A 23,167-nucleotide genomic window follows, 5' to 3' on the forward strand; every position below is an offset into this window, starting at 1 on the left:
AGCAATATTGGTTGTGAGTAAGCACTGAAGTCTGGCGGTTAACTTGACTACATTTGGAACTGCGGAGAAGTTTCATTTAAGAAATTAAATAAAACAGACAGGGCTCATTAAATATATTCATTATTTGTGCATTTACCTTTGCTTCTTTTGCAGGGATGTCAAGCCTGACAACATTCTTCTTGATGAGCAAGGTTAGAAAATATGCTAATTTGCATTTACAACCAGTCTCTTCATTAATGGCATTCCTAATGGATTTAGCTCTAATGTTTTGCACCTGACAGCAAATGCTATGCAAAGCTGTTCTTTTTGTCTCTGCTGTTTGTGTTGTCTGATGCCTCTGTTTTTAAGCAAGCACACTCTTTCAGGTCATGCACATCTGACAGATTTCAACATAGCAACAATTATTAAAGATGGAGAAAGAGCAACTGCTTTGGCTGGAACAAAGCCATACATGGGTGAGCATTAATTAGATTGTATAACTTGATCATTTGACTCTAATCTCCTTTGTGGATTCTCTCTATTCCACCTATAACTTCGCAGAAGAGAAGACTAACATAAGTGTAGGAAAGAACTGTAGATGATGGTTTAAATCGAAGATAGACAATGTGGAGTAGCTCAACGGGACCGGCAGCATCTCTGGAGAGAAGGAACAGGTGACGTTTTGGGTCGAGACCCTTCTTCAGACTTCACACTTCTTCATTCTGAAGAAGGGTCTCGACCTGAAACATCATCCATTCCTTCTCTCCAACGATGCTGCCTGTCCAGCTGAGTTAGTCCAGTATTTTGTGTCTATGATCTGCAGAAGACTAATATTCACAGTTTCCAGAGATGGTCTGGAAAATACTAACATGGTCTGGAGAAAAGTCCTCTTTTCTACTCTGCATTTCACAGCGATATTGCGAATGGAACAAGGACAAGATGTCTCTTCATCATATATCAGAGAATCATACCATCAAACACCAAAGGAGAAAGCCATTTGATCCATGCACGTTTGATCTATGCTCTTCCCTTACAACATATTTCTTTTCATGTGCTTATGTGTTTCACCAATTGAGAATGAATAAGTTTATTGGCCAAGTATTCACATACAAGGAATTTGCTTTGGTGCTCTACCCGCAAGTGACATACAGTGAGAGTTAGGAATGACACATAAAACATTAACATTAATATTAAAACATTATGGATTCTTCATTGAGATTACAATTTACCTCATTGAGATTGCAATTTACCTCATTGAGATTGCAATTTACCAGACTTCCTGCTTTGTTCGAGATCATAACATCTCATCAATGCTTGCCTTGACTTCAAAAGAGCACATTAATTTCATCCTTACATGAGATGAGGAGCTGGGTGTTATCTCTGAATCGGGAAGAGTACCTATGGCCTGGGTAGCCAGATGAAGCAACTTTTGGGATGGAGAGGCAGGATCTGATTGTCTTCATTGCCTTGCCATAGCTAGGCAGACTGGTTGGCTGTGTGATAATGGAGCCAGGACCCCAAGGAGAAGCCAGGGAATTGTGAGGAGGGAGAGAAGCATCAGACAGGGCTGAAAGGGTCACAGAGAAAAGGAATAGAGGAGGTTTGGAGATATTAGTTTAGTTTCATTTAGAGATGTGGAAGAGATTGGAAAAATGGGGTTATGGGCAGAGAGTGGAATCCACCATAGAAAGCAGATACATTGGATCTTAAAGATACATTGGATCTTCTGTGAACTGGTTCTCCAGATCTACAAAACTCAGCTGCCAAAGGTTTACCTTCAATCCAAAAAAATAGATGCAGAAGATCTAAACTAAAAAACAGAAAATGTTGGAAATATTGCACAGGTTAGGCAACATCTGTGGTGAGAGGAACAATTAACAACTTGGGCCATAAACTTCTACCTGGACTGGAAAAAAAGAAATAAAACAGTTTGAAATAACAGGGAAAGGGTTACGTTTAAAGTTGAGGATTAAATGTGTTGGCAAGTCTCACTCCAATATTTAAATGTTTCTACTCGGCAACAGGAAGCTGGCTGGTGTCCTTCCACTTTTATTAACTTTGTCAAAATTACAGGTGGTTTGGGGCTTTCTAACATTCTGATGCTCCATATCTGCTCATTTTGACAGGTTCATATTCCATGTTTTATTGTATAAATGTGTTACCCCAATACCTATCTTGCAGGAAAACCAACTTTAACCAATAATAATAATGCAAAAAAATACAAGAGCAACTTACTATTTTCTTTGCTTCTTGTACAGCTGAAAAGGGAATAACGGTAGAAATAGTGCAAGAATTTTGATAGTTTTGGTTCGCAGCATCTACAGATTTCATTTTGTAAGTAGAGAATTATCATTTTGTGCTTGGTCCTGATTTTACATCATAATTTCTACCTTCCAAGTATCAGCAATGGACACTTTCAGGCCAGGGAAAGCAAAGGGCAGCTAGATGAGTGGATCTGGCACCGTCTTAGCCATTACTCTTTGTGTTTTCTGGCAGGTTTGCATGTTCCAGCTGACCTTGCCGCATTATGGATTACTCATTCTTCACATTTTATCATATTTAAAGTAATGATTATGCAAGCACTTTCTGTAAATGTGTTTATTTCATACTTTAGCAATGAGCTGAACACCCGCCAGCGACAAATGCTGTAACAAAATGAAATGGTTCAAGGCGTCGAAAAAAAAAATTGTTCCTATTTGAATCGTGCAGCAAAGAGAGCAATGATTATTTTTTCCTTAAGAAGTAGTTGTCCGTGGATTCCAAAAGAGTAGCAATTGTGGCTGATTCCACAAAATTGTTACTTGAAAATCTTCCTATTTATTTCTCCACGAGACTCCTTTTCTTTCCTAAATAATAGATGATAAGGATTTCAAAGTTAACTTATTATGGCACTTAAATTAATTTTACTGTTGTTGTTTGTAGCTCCAGAGATCTTTCACTCCTTTGTCGATGGTGGGACCGGATACTCGTTTGAGGTAGATTGGTGGTCACTAGGAGTCACTGCTTATGAACTTCTTCGAGGATGGGTACATTGTTCTCCAATAGTTGCACTTTAAATTCAATTTTATTGATGATGACTATACTGTGGTTTGCTGACAATCATCTGTTTTCTTTTCAGAGACCCTATGATATCCATTCCAGTGTTACCGTTGAATCTCTCATTCAATTATTCAGCACAGTCAGTGTACAATACACCTGTACTTGGACAAAGGAGGTTGTTACTTTGCTAAGAAAGGTAAGATTTAATTGCCTATTATGTGTTCCATAATAGTTATCGACTTGCTTTCTTGGAGAAGTCTAGAAATAAATCTCTAGCCAGAGGCAAGGTCCCAGAGGACTGGAGTGCAGATCATGTTGTTCATTTACTTAAGAAGGGAAGTAGAGAGAATCTAGGGAATTATAGCATGGTGAGCCTTCTGTCAGTGGGAGGGAAACTATGGGAGAGGTTTCTTCGGGGTAGGATTTCAAAGATTTCAAAGGTCTTTTATTGTCACCAATTAAGGTACAGTGATATGCGAATTACCACTCATCCGTACTGAAAAAGCAACAAGACACACAATTACATAAAAGTTAACATAAACATCCACCACAGTGGATTCCCCACATTCCTCACTGTGATGGAAGGCAATAAAGTCTAATCTTCTTCCCTCATTTTCTCCCGCGGTCGGGGCAGTCGAACCATCTGTCGGGGCGATCGAAGCTCCCACAGCCGACGGTCGAAGCCCCCGCATCAGGGCAATAGAAACTCCCGTGTCGGGGCGATCGAATCTCCTGCGTCGGGGCAGTCGAAGCTCCTGCGGCTTGGAGCTCCTGAAGTTAGTCTCTAACCAGAGACCGCGAGCTCCACAATGTTAAAGTCCCGCAGGGTCCCGCGGTGGAGCTCCAGAAGTCGGTCTCCAGCAATGGCCGCCAAATCCTCGATGTTAGGCCACAGAGCGGACGGAGATACAATACGGAAAAAATACTATCGAAATGCGTCGAAGTAAGAGATTAGATAAACATTCCCCCAACCCCCTCCCCTCCCCCTCCCTCCCATAAATCAAGCTAAATAACACTAAAAACATACATTTAATACATACTAAAAAAAAACAGTTGGCGAGGCAGCCATTGCTGGTGCCACCCGGTGGAGATTTGCACACATTTCACATTTGGAAGCGAATGGCTAATTGGGAGCAGTCAGCATACCTATGTATGCGACAAGTCACGGCTTACTAACTTGGTCGGGTTATCTGAGGAGACGATAAAGGTGATTGATGAGGATAGGACAGTGAATGTTGCCTAAATACATTTTGGTGAGGCATTTGATAAGTTCCCTCATGGTAGGCTGATCCAGAAGAATAAAATGCACAGGATGAACAATGACATCGTATGGATTCATAACTCACAATCTAATTCATAACCTGATAGAATTCAGAGGATTGTGGTGAAAGGATGATATCCAGGCTGGGCCAGTAGAGTTCCACATGGATCTATGCTGGGACCCCTGTTGTTTATGATATGTATAAATGACTTGAATGTAAATGTAGATAGGTTGGTTCATATGTTTGCAGGTGACATCTAGATTGCTAGGAGTCGCGGACTGTGAGGAAAGCTGTCAATGTATCCAGTCAAAGGATATAGAACAGGTACAGAGATAGGCAGAGAAATGGCAGATGGAATGTATTCCAAGCAAGTGTAAGGAGTTGCACTTTGAGAGGTTGAATGTAAGGAGAAAATATACAGTTAATGGCAAGACCTTCAGCAGCATTCTTATACAGAGGGATCTTGCGGTCCAAGTCTATAACTCCCTGAAAGTGGCAACACAAGTAGATAGAGTGGTAAAGAAGGCATATGGTATGTGTGCCTTCGATGGTTAATGCATCAAGTATATGAGTCAGGAAGTCATGATGCCACTTTATAGGACTTTGGTTCGTCCACACTTGGAGCAGAGCGTGCAGTTTTTATCACCCCTAGACAGGAAGGATGTGTAGGCTTTGGAAAAGGTACAGAGGAGGTTTAACAAAGTAATGCCTGGATTATAAAGCATTAGCTACAGGGAGAAGTTTGGTAGATGTGGATTGTTTTCTCTGGATTGCCAGAGGTTGAGGGGAGGCCTGATAGAAGTATATATAATTATGAGAGGCATAGGTAGGGTAACATTCAAAAACCTTTTCCCAGGATTGAATTATCAAATAGTAGAAGGCATAGCTTTACGGTGAGAGGGACAAAGTTTAAAGAATATGTACGGGCTAGTTTTCCTACATAAAGAGTAGTAGGTGCCCGGTACCTACTGCCAGGGGTGGTGGTGGAGGCAGATACAATAGGATTTGCTAGTGCCCGCCGGGGGCTCCAACACCAAGACCCGAAGCGCGGCCTTGCATCACCCGGCGCGACTTTAATGGCCGCGGGACACTTACCATCGCCCGCCGGGGGCTTTTACTCTGATATCGGGAGGAGAATGAGTAGTGCAGGGGAGAGATAAGACTTTGCCTTCCATCACAGTGAGGAGGAGATTCACTGTGATGGATGTTTGTGTAAATTGTGTTGTGCCTTGGTTCTTTTTCTTGTGTGTATGACTGCAGAAACAACATTTTGTTTGAACCTCAAATAAGTTGTATCATTGTATCATTAAGAGGCTTTTGAATAGGCACATGTTATGCAGGGAATGGAGGGATATGGATTATGTGCAGGCACATAAGTTGGTCTTTCTATCATATTCGCCACAGATATTGTGAGCCAAAGGGTCTGTTCCGGTGCTGCACAGTTCTTTGTTTTATGTTCCATGCAATTGCATACCAGTAAAAAAAAAGCAAATGGGATATGTATATTATAGAGACAATCATTAAAAAAGTAAGCTAGGAGGATGATCTTAATTCCCTGTGACATTATTTTGATGCTATTAAATGCTATTTGAGAGTGAAAAGGCTAGGATATCCTGATGGTGTTTGAGGAAGCAATGTACGACTTGTGTAAAGAGAAACTAGCATCCACAAAGTGGGCAGAAGGGCAAGATTACATGCTGTATATTTATTATGACCGTGGATCGTCACCTTGTCATGGTGGAGAAGCTTGTGTGAACCTGAGACCCTGAGAGCGATGCCGTCTGGAGCTATGCTCCTGGTAGGGCCACCCATGGCGGTAAGGACGAGGGGGAGGCCTCTGACAAAGAGCAATGCAACCAAGACCTCAACGGTGGAACAGGCAGAGGATGATGGCTGACCTTAGTGGAGCGTCACAACGGCTGGGAAAGCGGACAAAGGCAGCAGCAGAAAAGGGTCTCCGGTTGTCTTGGACTCCATGCCACTGGATCCCAACTCAGATCTGTCAAGGACTGTGGGGTGGCTGTCTGTGCACCAGGCTCCCCATGCTAAACAAAGTCATGCCAGGCGTCCTCCATTTGGGGAACAGCACCCTGGCGACACCATTAGTCAGCCATGACCGAAGGGGGTCTAAGAACATTTATTATAATGCAGTCCACATCTGCAAATTTACATGAATTATATTAACCAGGATGAGTAATTTGTTATATTTATGAAAATGTTCACAAATATGCCCACCCAATAATGTCTCGAATCCTTCACTAATGAGCTCAGTGACACTGACATACTTATTGAATGGTGATTGAAGGATCGGCAGTCAGAAAGAATGTGAGTGCTCCTGCTCTGGCTAATTGGTGTTTTTTTAATTAGAAAAGAGAAGGACAAAGATACAACAGAATTTCCCAAGTTGTAATTCTCGAGTCTATAACACAATAGTATAGGTCTGGGATTGTGACAAAAACGTTATTAATTGAGGCCAACTTTTCATTGGTCTCCCATTGGTCACCCATTCCTTCTCTCCAGAGATGCGGCCTGGCCCACTGAGTTACTCCAGCTTTTTGTCTCTGTCTTTGGCAAAATAGAGCAACCGACTCTGAAGGTACCAGAAGGTGGCAAGGGAAGGAATCTTTGATCTGCTGCAAATGCAGTTTTCCTGTTAGATAATCAGATCAACATATCTCAAATAAACTGGAAATCTAAGTCAGTTTGCATTTGTGGGAAAATAACAGTGAACATTTCAGGTGGAAGGCTCGTCATCAGAGCTGGGAGGGAGACAAAAGATGCTTGTAATGGAATGGAGAGGATGGGGGGTGGTGGGTAGGTATGTCTCAGACAAGGTAAAACCTGGGTGACCAACGGGTTAAGCTGTAAACAAGCTTATCCGGTCAGGGCGCGAATTAGAGTGAGAAGATAAATAAAAGCACAAAGTCAAAAGATGTAGGAGTTGTGAAGTATTTTTTGGCAGAGGAGAATATAATAGAGCTATTTAAGTAGGAAGGGGAACTGTAGGACAGAAGATTAAATTTAGTGCTATAATGAAAGATGAACATAACTCCTAGGTCGTGCTTGCATTGTAGATATTACATTTTGCTGTAATAAATGTACGGCATTTATAACTGATACAACTCTCACTCATGTTAACTGCTGTCACTATTGACTTGTAATCGCATTGAGCGTTATAGCAACATGCATGGCTGTAACAAAATTGCTTCACACTGATAGTTTTACGTCAGAATTATTTTCATTCATCATTAAATTTAATGTCTTTAGAAACTGAAGATACATAATATTGACATGTTGCTTGTACTTGTACCACTGCAAGTGGTGCTAAGGTATTATTTTAATTTAGAGGAAAATAAGCTTCACAGAGGACAGTTCCAAGGATTCCAAGTCATAAAATATATTTCATGTTATTCATTACAGTCTAAACAATGTCATCGATAGCAGATATTGATTGGTGAATTACAGAGCTGTGGTGCTTACAGAGCACAAACATCCACTTTTGTTCACAAGCTAGTTATGATTCTGAATGTGCATGGAACCTAGCAAATGCAGACAATGTAATTAAAATACTCATGCAGTCACTCTTTTATTAATATTCAAAATTAATAATTGGGTGACACAGTAGCGCAGCAGTAGAGTTGCTGCCTTACAGCTCTTGCAGCCCGGGTTCAATCCCGACTGAGTGCTGTCTGTACGGAGTTTGTACGTTCTCCCCATGACCGTGTGGGTTTTCTCTGAGATCTACGGTTTCTTCCCACATTCCAAAGACGTACAGGTTAGTAGGTTAATTGGCTTGGTGTAAATGTAAATTGTCCCTAGGTAGACACAAAATGCTGGAGTAACTCAGCGGGTGTGGCAGCATCTCAGGAGAGAAGGAATGGGCGAAGTTTAGGGTCGAGACCCTTCTTCAGTTTATCCCTAATGCGTGTAGGATCATGTTAATGTGTGGGGATTGCTGGCCGGTGCGAACTCGTTTGGCCGAAGGACCTGTTTCCATGTTGTATCTAAACTAAACTAAATTAAATATTTTAGAAAATGGCCATTTTCATATTACAATTTAATAAGGGCACGCATAGTGGCAAATATTATCCATTGTCATAAAAAGGATCATCGTCTGAAGAAGGATCTCACCCCAAAACGTCACCCATTCCTTCTCCCCAGAGATGCTGCCTGTCCTGCTGTGTTACTCTAGCTTTTTGTGTCTACGGTTTAAACCAGCATCTGCAGTTCCTTCTTACACAAAAGAATTATCGTGCCAGGCCACATAAAGCCCTTCCTATAAAAGCCAATAGATTCAACACTAACCTGGACTTCTTGGCACCACTTAGTTGAACACTTGTGTAGAAGGTGCAATGAAAATTAGAAGCGCTTCAGACTGCCTATTATTGAATCAGTTGCTTACCAGACAGGTCACTGATTTATTCCACAGGAAATTCATCTGCTCTGAAAATTTGTTATTTAAAAGCTCTTTGCGGAAAAGCCCAAAATGATAAAGTTAAATATTCGATCAGGAAGCATTAAAAATAAAATTAACTTGTTGAATACATGATCTGCTTATTCAGGTTAGTGCAATATACAATGTATTTCCTATTGAAATACCAAGAGACATACTTTAGAGTCAAGCCACCCAGAAGCAGGCCCATTGACCCATCAAGTCTGCTCCGACCATCAAGCACTCGTCTACCCTAATCCCATTTCATTTCCCCCCACGTGTCTTATCTACTCCATGTAAGAAGTAACTGCAGATGCTGGTTTGTACCGAAGATAGAAACAAAAAGCGGAGTAATGCACCTGTCCCACTTAGGAGACCTGAACGGAAACCTCTGGTGACCTTGCCCGCGACCCAAGGTTTCCATGAGGTCGCCGGAGGTTTTGGTCACTCTTCCTAATGGTCGAAAGTGATTTCCGCATGGTCGAGGCTTCTTCTAGGCTGCTTCGATTATTTCAACATAATCAAAACCGGCCTCGACTAAAAATAGGTTTGGTCGAAGCCAGTGGAGTGGGGTCACTATTTACTTACAGGCAGTCGAAGGCCATCTCCTTCGCTGACCAGCCATTTTGATTGGCTCATTGTAGTTTTCAGGACCTAGAAGACCCGCCGGTAGGTAAAATGGTCGCTAAACTTTATTAAACTTCTTAAAACTGTCTCCACTCCATTCTCTCCCCTTCGCCTCCCCTTCGCCTCCCCTTCGCCTCCCTCCCCTTCGCCTCCCCTTCGCCTCCCCTTCGCCTCCCCTTCTCTCCCCTTCTCTCCCCTTCTCTCCCCTTCTCTCCCCTTCTCTCCCCTTCTCTCCCTTCTCTCCCCTTCTCTCCCCCCCTTCTCCCCCCCCCCCCCCCCCCCCCCCCCCCCCCCCCCCCCCCCCCACCCACTCCCGCGTTCTCTAAAGGACTTACCGTGCTCTGTGGCAGCCATTTACCTACTTCTTCATCCCTTCGCAATGTACTTGTGTGTGTGTGTGTGTGTGTGTGTGTGTGTGTGTGTGTGTGTGTGTGTGTGTGTGTGTGTGTGTGTGTGTGTGTGTGTGTGTGTGTGTGTGTGTGTGTGTGTGTGTGTGTGTGTGTGTGTGTGGTTGGTAGCAAAGATCCTATAGGATCTGTGTCGGTAGATGCAGCTCATGCTTCGGTCGATCCAGGTCGAGGCTTTCCAGGCGAGTGACCAAAACCTCATGGAAACCTTGGGTCACGGTCAAGGTCACCAGAGGTTTCCGTTCTGGTTTCCTAAGTGGGACAGGGGCATAACTCAGCGGGTCAAACAGCGTTTTGGAGAAAAGGAACAGGTGATCTTTTGGGCCAAGACCCTTCATCAGACATCAGAATGACAAAGGGTCTCAACCTGAAACGTCACCTATTCCTTTTCTCCAGAGATTCTGTCTGACCAGCTGAGATACTCCAGCTTTTTGTGTCTATCTTCTGTCTATCAATCGTCCTGGATTCTAGCACGTATCTGCATATTCAATTTATAGTGGCCACAACTAACCACCTGCATGTTTCTGCAATGTGAGAAAGAACTGGGTCATCCAGAAGAATCACACAGTCTACCTCATGAAGTCAGATTGCTTCTCGTTCTGTTAGCCTTTGACGTTGGTTACTATTAACTCCACCTAGCTGCTGGAAGACAGCACCCTGCTCATGCTGTTAATTACTTAGGATATCAATGATGAGCTGTGCCATGAGTTGCACCCAGGGATTCTGGTGTTGTAGTTAACTTCCTGGACCCACTGGCACAAAGGGTAATGTCCTACTGGGGCTATCCTCCATGCAAACTTTGAAGCATCGGTCAGTGAATCTGAAGGTTCACTTCCTCACCTTGCTCTCCCACTATCATTGTTGCGGGGATGGTCACTGTGTGTTTCTCTGTGTGGTTCTGCCATCTTTAGGCAGATTTGTAAAATGCAAAATGCTGTGAAAAAGTGACAAAAAAATGTATTGTGCGGACCTCACTAGTTTCCACATAAAGCCGTCTTTGAGGCAGTAAAATACTAGCGCTGATTGTGATAAAAAAAATTGTAGTTCTACCGCAACTTTTAAAATCTTCCGGTAATTATATTTTAATGCATTGAATTTGAATTTGGTTTCATTGAATTCATTGAAAAATGAAATTTTAAGTCACCGAATTTCGGACCATATTTCCTCTAAAACAATGCAAATGTGATTAATATCAGAAAAAGGATTTCAAACCAACGCGAGTTATTTTTAAAGCCTATTGGATGGATTTTACTTAACATTTTAATTAGTTGGTCCAATACTACTGTGGGTCCTATTAGGAGGAGAAATGTGGGTCATTCTATACCAACACTGAATACTCAATTATAATATCCTCATTAATGTTACCACATTTAGATATTGGCTGGTAATTATGAATCAGATAGATTAATTGTATCAACGAATAATACGATTGGACCTCTTTGGGCTGTTTTTCCCTGGAGTGATGGAGATGAGGGGTAATCTGGAAGAGCTTTACAAAATTGTGAGGGGCATAGACAATAAGTGCAGGAGTAGGCCAGCCGGCCCTTCGAGCCAGCTATTCAATATGATCATGGCTGATCATCCACAATCAGTACCCCGTTCCTGCTTTCTCCCCATATCCCCTGACTCCGCTATCTTTAAGAGCCCTATCTAGTTCTCTCTTGAAAGTATCCAGAGAACCGGCCTCCACCTGAGGCAGAGAATTCCGCAGACTCACAACTCTCTGTGAGAAAATGTGTTTCTTCATCTCCGTTCTAAATGGCTTACCCCTTATTTTTAAACTGTGGCCCCTGGTTCTGGACTCCCCCAACATCGGGAACATATTTCCTGCCTTTAGTGTATCCAAACCCTTAATAATCTTATATGTTTCAATAAGATATCCTCTCATCCTTCTAAATTGCAGAGTATACAAGCCCAGCCACTCCATTCTCTGATCATATGACAGTCCCGCCATCCTGGGGATTAACTTTGTAAACCTACACTGCACTCCCTCAACAGCAAGAATGTCCTTCCTCAAATTTGGAGACCAAAACTGCATACAATACTCCAGGTGTGGTCTCACTAGGGCCCTGTACAACTGCAGAAGGACCTCTTTGCTCTTATATTCAACTCCTCTTGTTATGAAGGCCAACATGCCTTTCACTTTCTTCACTGCCTGCATGCTTACTTTCATTGATTGATGAACAAGGACCCCCAGATCCTGTTGTATTTCTCCTTTTCCCAACTTGACACAATTTAGATAATAATCTCCCAACCTGTTTTTGCTATCAAAGTGGATAACCTCATATTTATCCACATTAAACTGCATCTGCCATGCATCTGCCCACTCACCCAACCTGTACAAGTCACCCTGCATCCTCATAGCATCCTCCTCACAGTTCACACTGCCACCCAGCCTTGTGTCATAAGCAAATTTGTTATTTTGAATCCCTTCATCTAAATATATATGGAAGATAGCCACAGTCTTTATTCCCAAGGGTAGGCCAGTCTAAAACTAGAGGCCATATGATTAAGATGAGAGTGGAAGGATTTAATGGGGTACTGCAGAACAGGTCTCTCAACACAGAGAATGGTGGGTGTAGAGTACAAGCTGCCAGAGGAGATTGTAGAGTCTGATGCTGTTACAATGCAGTTGTAACGGTACAGTTACACTATATAAGGTACAGTGACTTGGAGAGGTACATGGATATGAGAGGTTTGGAAGGACAGGGGCCAAATGCAGGTTTTGGGAGAAGCATATGTATGCATCTTGGTTGGCTTGGATGAGATGTTCCAAAGGGCCTGATATATATAACTGTGTGAATCAATGGGATTTCATCCTTCTGTGCTTCCTGTAGACTTAATGTGTACACCATAGCAAAATGAGCAGGGATTAAATAAACTATTAAAGCTTTGTCATATTTGTAGTTACTAGCTTATCATGAATTCAATATTTATTCTTCACAATTTTTTTCATCCACGGGCTTTACTGTTTAGAAAGTTACTAGACTAAGTGATCTGCTCCCAATGCAATATTCCACCACTCACCCGTTCCCCCAACGCAACCTGTTCCCTTAACACAATATTCCACCACTCACACATAGCCCACAACTGCGCAGGCGCGGTTCATTTCCCCTCATCCCCAGCACACCCTCCCCCTCCTCTTCTCTGTCCCTCTTCTTTCACCTCTCCTCCTCCCCTCCCCCAATTCCTTTCTCGCCTCTCCCTCCCTCTGCTTTCCCCTACCCTCAGTCTGTCCCTCCCTCCCTTCATAACTCCTCTACCTACCCCCTCCTATCCCTCTATCCCCCACTCATCACCTCTCACTATCCCTCCTGACCTCCTCCAATGCCCTCCTCCATCTATTCCCCACTCACTACCTCCCACACTCCCTCTATTCCCCCTCCCACTCTTCCTCCTCACCTCCCCAGGATCTTTCCCCTCTTCTCCTCCCCTCCCCCAATTCACCTCTACTCCCTCTCCTTTCCACTACCCTCAGTCACTCCCTGCCTCCCCCCCATAAAAAGCAGCATCTGCAGTTCTTTCCTCCACAGGTCATTCATTGTTAGCTGTGGTTTAGATCCAGTTAACTTGATGATTGGACCAGTTTGCATCGTGTGTGTGTGTGAGTTACTCAAACTGCGCAAACTGCTCGGCCACCCTGCAATCCGACTCTCTCTCCCTCCCTCTGCCCACTCCGGCTCAGCCCATTCCTGTCCTGCCCACCCGCTCGCTGTTGCCACTCGGCCCGTCCCAGCCCTGCCCATCAGCCTACCTGCCTGCCTGCTCGCTGCCGCCACTGGGCCGAGCCACGGAAGGCGATGGAGATGGTGGGCATCGTGGGTTTCGACGAGCTGGCGGAGAAGATCTCCTCCAAGAGGGACGTGGGGGTGAGTTTCCACAGCGACGGCGGAGGATACGGACGGTTGCAGCCATTCACCCGGGGGGATGGATAGAGGGGACCACCATTACCTCAGAGGCGGGTGGGGGAGAGAGAGACGGGACCAGGGCCTCCACTGAAACCCAACCCCCGCAGCCGCTGGCGGTGTGGGACACGGTAGACAAGTTACTGTGAGGAGGGGAGAGAGGAGTTCGTGAGTGGGGCGGGAGAGGCCGCGGTGCAGGAAGGGGCATGGCTGTCCCGGCTGTGGCGTTGACTGATCGGAGAGGAGACCAATCTGCGTGTGCACGGTTTTCTTTTTTTTAAGTTTTAAACGTCAATAACATAAAATATACCATCAATCTGAATGAAACTTGTTTAATTTACATCACAGGACAATGGTGAGTAAGGTGGTCCAACATTGATGTGCTATCATGTACCGTTTTTGCGCAAATAAGGGTACAAACAAACAAACAAGATGAAAGTTTTAGTAATGTAAAATGTGGGAGAGTGCTACCAAATGTTTGCTACATGCTAGCAGATAGTGGCTCTCCGTGCTGGGTTTTGAGTTAGCTGTACCTGTTGAATATAGAGATTGCTTGCTTGTCAAACAACTGTAACTCGAGTCACACCTATTGAAAGCTCGGGGAAATTTCAGACCCTTGTGGTTTCCAGTCAAGTGGTTCGCAGGCAAATGTGTAAACAAAAGGTCAGCAATGATTCGCTACTCTAGATAGATACAAAATGATGGTGTAACTCAGCCTGATAGGCAGCATCTCTGGAGAGAAGAAATGGATGACGTTTCAGGTCGAGACGTCACCGTTTCCTTCTCTCCAGAGATGCTTCCTGCCCGCTGAGTTACTCCAGCACTTTGTGTCTATCTTCGGTGTAAACCAGCATCTGCAGTTCCTTCCTACACATTTCTCCCTAGCCTATGTTTCCCGGTCAGTAACTTCAGAAGGATCTGTGTAAACCCAAACCTGTTTGGGTGTCATGGCTGAGAAAATAAAACTGCTGCATAGTATGGTGCAAGGACTAAGGTAAATTTGATTCTTTCTACTCAGTGCTGGTAATAAGATCTAATTTGTTATCGTTATTACTAAAAGTCTGATCTTAACCGCTTTTGGCCCACTGTGCTGCGATTTCCGAGAGAATGCTGCCACCTACGGCCGTCATTTTTGGCCACTTTGCTCGGAGACCCCCTCCGCCTTCCTGGACCAGGAGATTTTTCCCATCGATGAAAAATCAAAGAGATATTATTGGGTTTTTTAAATTCCCCATTCTCTCTGCTGCCCCCGCTGGTGGCAGGGGGAGGGACTATAAAACCCGGAAGTCGTGCCTCAGTCAGTCTCTGCCAGACCCAGGAAGCGAGAGGGTCACGGCTCTCTAATCTGCGAATAACACTGAACGCACGTCTACTCCACGGTGAGTCCCCTCGATGCGGCTGTAAAGTTTGTGTTCACAAAATGAATTTTGGTTGTCAGGTGGCTGCAGCCCAATTATTTGCCTCGCCTTGGCTTTTAAAATCGTTGCAACAGTTAGCTGCCAGCCCAAGAATCCATTCGGCCCATAATGTCTATACTAGCCCTCTGGAAACCAGTACCTTCTGCCCGCAACACCCATACTAGCGCAACAGAGAGCCCCCCCCCCCACACTGGCGAGCAATATTGGAATTGGTGGTGAGGTGGAATATTGCGTTGGTGACCCGTCCTCCCGTGTGATGCTGGACCCAACGGGTCCCAGTTAGTCTAGTTTTTTTGTTTGTTTGTTTATTTTATTAGAAGTTAATACAGTACAAAACAGTACAGTGGAACCTAATTTTAGGTGCCAACTATGTCATACCGTAATCCATTCTATGTACAACCTCTAGTTTTATGTTTTGAGAAGGAAGTAAGCAAGACAAGAAAAAGAAAACAATAGAAAGGGGAAAAAGAGGAAAAATAGATGGTAGAGAAGAGAAAAATAGATGGTATATAGAAAATAGAAAAAAGTGGAAAGTGTGAGAGATATTAAAAAAAAAATCTTTATTCGGAGATGTAGAAGTGAAATCAGTAATCTTTAAAGTACCGCTGCATCACATAATTCCAAAAAGTCGATGGAAGGAGACCAACTCCTTAAGAATTGGTCATATTTATCTATTAGTCGGAGACTCATTTCTTCAAGGCGTGCTATGTCCATCATATTCCTAATCCACATTTTAACAGTTGGTATGGTTGTATTTTTCCAAAATTTAAGTATCAATTTCTTTCCAATTATTAACCAGTAAAAAAATTTAAATCTTTACGGTATAATCCATTCCGTTTTATGTTCTATTCATTAATTTGAAAAGCTTTGTAAATAAATCAAATAACTCCTTAAAAATTTATTCACTTTTTACTATTAGTCAAATGAGTCTGTTTTCTTCAAGGTTTTGCTATGTCCATCATATTCCTAATCCACATTTTAACAGTTGGTATGTGAGTTATGAATAATATGAATTGAATTGAAATTATGTCTTGCATTAATAGAACAATTATGTGTGTTTTTCCTTTTCCCAATTTCGAGATCTTTATCTTTAGCTCTTTCCCAATTTAGTGCTTCTGTTGAGGGTAACTAATATATTATTATAAAAAAATTAGTTTTTTGTGAATCAGCCTTGATATTCATCTTCTAAAAATATAGTTGAAAGGTGCACAACCCGAAAATAACGAAAACCTCCGAATTCAACATTTTTTCATTGAAGAAAGGTTCTGAAAACGTTCCGAGGGCGGCCCGCAGAGGTGACAGCGGAACCTCCGGTCGGTCCTCGAAGAAAGGGGAACTAAATCCCCATTCATAAAAGTAAATATATCGCGGGAGGGTTAATAATTGACAATCTGCTGCTGTCTGCCCGCTGAGTCAAAAGGTTCCCACGGTAGACTCACGATACACAGTGTATCGTGAGTCTTGCGTGGGAACTTTTTAACTCAGCGGGCAGGCAGCAGCAAATTGTCGCTCCCTTAAGTTTCACCCCACCTCCACCCCTCTGCTTCCCGGCCATGTGTGTGACCCCTTCCCTCCCTTCTCCAGCTCCCCGCCCATTGCACCGGCGCGGTGGTTTTGCACTGCCTTCACGTCGGAGCTAGTGCCAGTCACCGGAGACGTCAGGACCAACGGGTCACCGGCCCCCAGGCCCACTGCAAGCACGGAGATCCCAGAGACCCACAGCCAGCAGCAGCCCAGCCGCGTTCCAATTCCAGAGGAACACGCTCCCCGTAGGGACAGAAGCTGATGGTGTGCAAGGTCTTGAGGTTGCGGATGAGGGGGCGCAGCTTGGTCTTGGTCTTGAGGTTGCGGATGAGGGGGCGCAGCTCGGGCTGTGACGTCTCAGCCACCCCCTGTACAGGAGCGACTGGGAACTGTTGTTTGCAGTTGCAGAGGGAGGGGGCAAGGGCGGTATCCCAGTCTCAGCTCCATCCAGATACCGGAGGCGTTTGCAATTGAATCCCAGAACTCACAGCCAGCAGCAACTCTTGCCCAGCCCCGCTCCAACTCCAGAGGAACCCGGGTTGAGGATGAGGGGGCGCAGCTCGGGCTGTGGGCGAACTGCGACTTGTCGCTGTAGCCGCGCATCAGCGGTTCCTGTTGGTCCTGACGTCTCTTCCCCCATCTGAGAGACGTCAGGACCACCAGAAGCCGCTCCCCAATCCTTCGAGCCCGAGCTCTTTATCTTTAGCTCACAGCCCATGAAACTTCCCAATCTTCAGAGCAACTTAGTGCTAGCCCAGCCCTGCTTGACCCGGGTTGCGGATGAGGGGGGCGCAGCTCGGGCTGTGGGCGAACTGCCACTTGTCGCCGTAGCGGCGCATCGGGGAGCGGCTTCCTCTGGAGTTGGAGGGACAGGGAGACACAGCAGCTTTTTGAAAATACTTCCAATATTACCTCTCCTTTTGTGATCATCTCGCAGAATGATCCCCCTTAACCCTCCCTATTCTTCTATTCTGCAAGAAAAAACTACATTTCTAAACTCGCGATCGGTGCCGGGATTGAGGCGCAAAAAATATGAGCCGAGTTACCACTGACATCTACGCTAAATATTTCCTTCATAAATTCTGAATTACACAGTATCTGTCCCAAGGCTTTCGGATAAAATATTGACCTGTTATATTTCTTCAGTTTAAATCTGTAAATTTTAAATGTTTGAAATTTTAACAATTTGCCCAATTCATACATATCCCCTACTTTCCTAATCCCCAGTCTATCCCATTGTTGATATGTTTTCTCGATGAGAGATGTTTGAATGCGGGGTTGTTCAATAGTGGGGTTAGTACTGATAGATTATTTAATTTCAAGGATACTTTTATTTGTTTCCAAATTCTTATTGTATTGTGAATAATTGGGTTCTTATATATTATACTATTATACAATTTTATCGGTGAGAGCAAGATCGTTCCTATATCGTGCGGATAGCGTCTAGTTTTAACTGCATTTTTTCTCTCTAGCCCTGATCACCTCACTTTGCCTCTCCCTGTCACCCACACTCTGCCTCTCCCCATTTCCTTGCTCTCACTTTCCCCATTTCCCCTTACTGCTCCTCTAAGCCTGGACTGCTGAGACTAGTCTGATGTGCTCTGCAGCAATGAAGCTTGTGCAGCCTCCCATGTCACCTTAGTACAGGCAATTAACCCATTCTACCCCATTGCAATGTACTGCTTGTAATATTAAATAATGGCAAACAAAGTGCAAATAAAGGGACTAACGCTGATTTCAGGATCTCTGCCCCCCCCCCCCCCCCCCCCCCCCCCACATGGTGGAAAATTGTTTGGGCTCCATCAGCGCTGGTTGTCCTCAGGAAGAACTATGGTTGTCCTGCAATCGCCATTAAAAATCAATGTGGCATTGACTTCCTTCCCAGGTCAGACCTGGTTCAGGATCCAAATGGCCACCCTCGTGGAGAATCCTATGGAAGATTCAGCCTTCCAAATCTGTCAGTAAAACGTACTCATTTAACTGCACCAAATTATCATTGATCGGGAAGTTACCGGACTTTATCCTTCACTAAATATTATTCCCGTTATTCTGTATCTGTGCACTGTGGACGGCTTAATTGTAATCATGTATGGTCTTTTCGCTGAATGGATAGCACGCAACAAAGAAGATTTTCCCCGTACCTTGGTACACTGACAATAATGAACTAAACTAAACTAAGCTAAGCAATGTAGACAAAAATGCTGGAGAAGCTCAGCGGGTGTGGCAGCACCTATGGAGCGAAGGAAATAGGTGACGTTTCGGGTTGAAACCCTTCTTCAGACTGAAACTAAGCAAGGCTGACTTTGCAGAGCAGTAGTGATTTCATTCACCTCATGGTGTGCTCATTTCACATTCCAGGATCTACATTGTTCTTATCCTAAGGGAGCTAGCTGCCCCATTCTTACCTGTGCATACTTTCCCTTTTAATTCTCATCTATTTTACTAAACTCCGCTGGTTTGTTCTGACATACAGCTTTACTCAAAAGAGGGTAAAGTGCAACTCCCTTATCAAACCAAGGAAAATAAGAAGTTTGAAGTGGTTTCTCCGCCAAGGCTAATCCTAGATTCAGAAGCCAATGGCCAAGTTTTAACTTTGAAATTTCTTTGGACAATCAGCTTGAAGAAACATCACCTATCCACATTGTCCAGGGATCTGCCTGACCCGCAGAATGACTGCAACATTTTGTGCCTTTCCTAGGTAAACTGGCATCTGCAATTCCTTGTTTCTACAATGCTACTTTCTCTTGTGGCCATTAATATTAGCAACCATTGTAATGTCCCTGCCTTTCTTGTGCCCCCTGCTTGCTTGCCCTCCCTCCCCCCTCCCCTCAGCCTTCCTGCAAAGATTAGAGTTTGCACATTGTATCCATGGTTGCCAGTGGTGAAAGGGATGAAATTGCATGCTTGAACTAACAGGTCATCTGTTACTTGCATGTACATCTGCAGACAGATGTTTGCCTTGTGTCCCCTATGATAGCCTAAGACAAGCTCAATGAATCAAAGTTAAACTGATGCAGACAGTTACTGATGTTACAGGACAATGCAGATCAGCAAGGAGCACATGGCATAATTTTACTATGTCCTCTGAAAATTGAAGCCTACACAGCTCTGATACACCACCTAAGACAGGGCTCCCAACCTTTTTCATCCCGTTTACCCCCGGCAACTTTAATAGCACATAACAATGTTATTTCACTTATTTTTGAACAATTAATTATGAACAGATATCAGTATACCAGAACCAAACACAGTCAGTCAATGAGAAAAAATATGTACAAATTCGGAATCAACAAATTTACCCCCTGGGTAGGTGAAATGTACCCCCTGGGGCTAAATTTACCCCTGGTTGGGAACCCTCGACCTAAGGATTGTAGTAGTTGGTTGTAGTGCCTGGAGGTTTACTAGAAAACCTTAAGGGGCTGTCCCACTTGGGCGACATAATTGGCGTGTTTAGAAGAGTTTGAAAAAACCTCCTTCGACTATGTAGAAGACCTCCTTCGACTATGTTGAAGACCAGCTTCGACTAGCTATGACTAGCTACGACTAACTTCGGGAAAATTGGACACCGAATGGTGGAGAGTGAAGACGACCTCCTTCGATCTCCTTTGATCTCCCTTCGACTATGATGAAGACTATCTACGACTACCTTCAACTACCCTCGATTACCTACGACTAACATGCTGACCTACTACGACCCTCTACGACTAAACCTACGAGTAAAAAAAGTATCGATTTTTTTCCATGGCGACCTTTTTCTACTCGCGGGCATTTTTTAACATTGAATAAAACGCCGTGACCTAGCTGAGGCCTCGAGTACACGGAGACCACTCGGAGCATGAAGGAGAGTTACAAAGACCTCCTACGACCTCGTGTCGACCATGCTGCGAGTATGAGTCGAAGGCAAACTCGCCAGAACTCGCGGATTAGGTCGCCCAAGTGGGACAGGCCCTTCAATGTTTTTGAAATGTCTTTTTCGATAGGCCTAGACATGCTTGACTTCCATTATAGCACCATTCCAGTCATCCGGAGTTTAGGCCTTCTGCACAACAGTAAGTTGAAAAGAATACAAAAAAATTAATTGTGGTTGAAAGATTTGAAACAACATCTGTAAATAGCTCAGTCCCTAACAACCCAGGACATCCACTGAATATGAAGAATGTAGATGACTTGGCATAAGATTTGTACGTATGTCGTTAAGGAAAAAACCTTCCTTTGCTTCAGATAAATGGCATTGGCTGATTGAAGCAAGAATTTTCTGCAGTAATTAATTGGTATATTTTCCGAGAAATGAGAGTCCTATCCAAACTTGTCTGCAGGGCCCACTATATGATGGAATCTTAGCCGTCAATAGTCCAAACATTTAAACTTGGCTATATACTATTTTTGTTATTATTGGAAAATATTATCCATAATTAATATTTCTTACAAATGCCATTCTAGATTTTAAACATGACAAAAAAAGTGCCTTTTTAGGATTCTTCTTAAGAGGCTTTTATACCTGTATCTGAGGCCACTTTGTTTAAGGAGCACTGTGAACATCTATACTATTACTAAAACTCTCATCTTGACCACTTCCGGTCTGCGTATTTAAATTTGCACACAAATGGCACCCTATATCACTAGGATTGTTTTGTCACCTTACTCACCGTTCTCCTCTGCTCCAAGCCACCAAGTTTTGTTCTGATCGGTGGAAGATTACAAAAGTTATGAAGGTTTAAAAAATCGTGAGATGAGCAGATTGGTCTTCTCGCCTATCAGTCACCATGAAGGGAATGCCCCTTCTGGGGGCAAGGAGAATAAAGCCCCGGAGGCCGGGCGTGAGTCCACAAGTCGGGCGTGAGTCAGTCAGCATGGCAGGAAGCCAGGTAGCCCGAATGCCCGGAAGTAGTGAGTGAATGAACTGAGGCTCCAGAAACCGTGAGGGACTGAACTGTGGGCCCAGAAGCCGCACGGTTCAAGGAGATGGTCCGGAGCATGGAGCCTGCCTGATTGCTGCAAACTTGAGATCCCGGGGAAGTGAGGAGTGAGAGTGGGGGGATTAAAGGAGGTGGGTGCTGGCGGGGCCGGGCGCGCTGGCGGGGCTCACTACACCCACCAACACACCCCCATCCCCATCCCCCTCCCCTCGCACACACCCCCACCCCCAGCGGCAGGCCACGGCAGCACTTTTCCTCCCCACCCCATCAGCCCCGGCCTGAAGCCGTCCCCTGCCCCGGGCCCCCACCTAAAGCCTCCCTGGATGGGTGGAGGGGTTTGAGGGGGGATGGAGTGAGTGCGTGGGGGGAAAGGGCAAGGAGCAGAGTGCGGGGTGTGAGGGGAGAAGGGGGGATTAGGGGCATCACAAACCCTGGAGCCCGTCAGCCGACCTGCGCAGTTGGGGGCTATGCGTGAGTGGTGAAATATTGGAATTGGTGAAGGGGTGGAATATTGCGTTGGGGGACCAGGCCTCCCGTGTGAGAATGGGATCCAACGGGTCCCACTTAGTCTAGTATTCTATGAGCACATGATAGCAAGATGAATTTAGCAACATGACCAGAAAACCCATTTTCTAAAGTAACAATTGCTTTTGACACTTTTGATTGCATGCCTTTAGATGGGAAGATAACATCACATTCAATTTTGTATCAATATTCAAATTTATTAATCGAGGGGCAGATAAACAATTCAACATGAGGCGGAAATTTAGCCATGTTTAAGTTGCTGACTTTATGGAGAAGAGAAATCGTGAATAATTCACATCTCTGCTACGCTAATTATTTTCATCAGGTTTGGGAGATACTACCTTAATTAATACCCTCTGGATGTCCCAATCAGTCCATTTTCAAAAACCGCAGCTAGACTGAATTGATTTGATAATTACAGGTTTATAAATATGTCAAAAACTTATCAAGGCCAAGTTTAATTTAAATAACTGTTAAATCCAGAAGATGAGCCTCTGAAAACAGGTCTGAAGGTGTCCCATGGCATGTTTGTAATCCCTGCTCAAGCTAGGTGCTAATCAAAAACTTCTGCACATCTGGTACATGGTTTATGAAAGTACTTTAAAAAATGGAAATTTAAATTCCAAGCCAGCACCACGTTAAAGACTTAGCCAAATCAGAATACGACAATCTACAATTAATCATATTGCTAACGTAGAGCATAGTGAGGAAATGTAGCAGATTAAACAAAATCACTTCATGTGTAGGAAGGAACTGCAGATGCTGGTTTCAACCAAAGTTAGACACAAAATGCTGGAGTAACTCAGGGGGACAGGCAGCATCTCTGGAGAGAAGGAATGGGTGACATTTCGGGTCGAGACCCTTCTTCAGACTGAGTGTCAAGGGAAAGGGAAACGAGAGATGTAGATGGTGATGTAGAGAGATATAGAACAAATGAATGAAAGATACGCAAAAAAAAGTAACAATGATAAAGGAAAAAGGGCATTGTTAGCTGTGTGCTAGGTGAGAATAAGAAGCTGGTGCAACTTGGGTGGGGGAGGGATGGAGAGAGAGGGAACGCAGGGGTTAAGTCTTAATTAAGTTTTAAGTCTTGACTTAAAAGAGTCAGCGGAGGGGGCAGCTGATGAAAAGAG

At 44.1% G+C, this 23,167-nt stretch overlaps 1 protein-coding gene across 3 annotated transcripts in view; it reads left to right on the top strand.

Annotated features, from left to right (window-relative positions):
- The window catches only part of LOC129703932 (serine/threonine-protein kinase 32C), a 283,437-nt gene that overhangs the window by 248,880 nt on the left and 11,390 nt on the right, over positions 1-23,167 (top strand). For all 3 annotated transcript variants that reach the window (XM_055646651.1, XM_055646652.1, XM_055646653.1), the window contains exons 5-8: positions 154-191; positions 366-455; positions 2,902-3,005; positions 3,098-3,214. In XM_055646651.1, the coding sequence (XP_055502626.1) occupies positions 154-191; positions 366-455; positions 2,902-3,005; positions 3,098-3,214 (349 nt within the window). The remainder of the gene's footprint in view (positions 1-153; positions 192-365; positions 456-2,901; positions 3,006-3,097; positions 3,215-23,167) is intronic.

The sequence above is a fragment of the Leucoraja erinacea genome, chromosome 15, assembly GCF_028641065.1.
Source record: "Leucoraja erinacea ecotype New England chromosome 15, Leri_hhj_1, whole genome shotgun sequence".
Classification (NCBI taxonomy): domain Eukaryota; kingdom Metazoa; phylum Chordata; class Chondrichthyes; order Rajiformes; family Rajidae; genus Leucoraja; species Leucoraja erinaceus.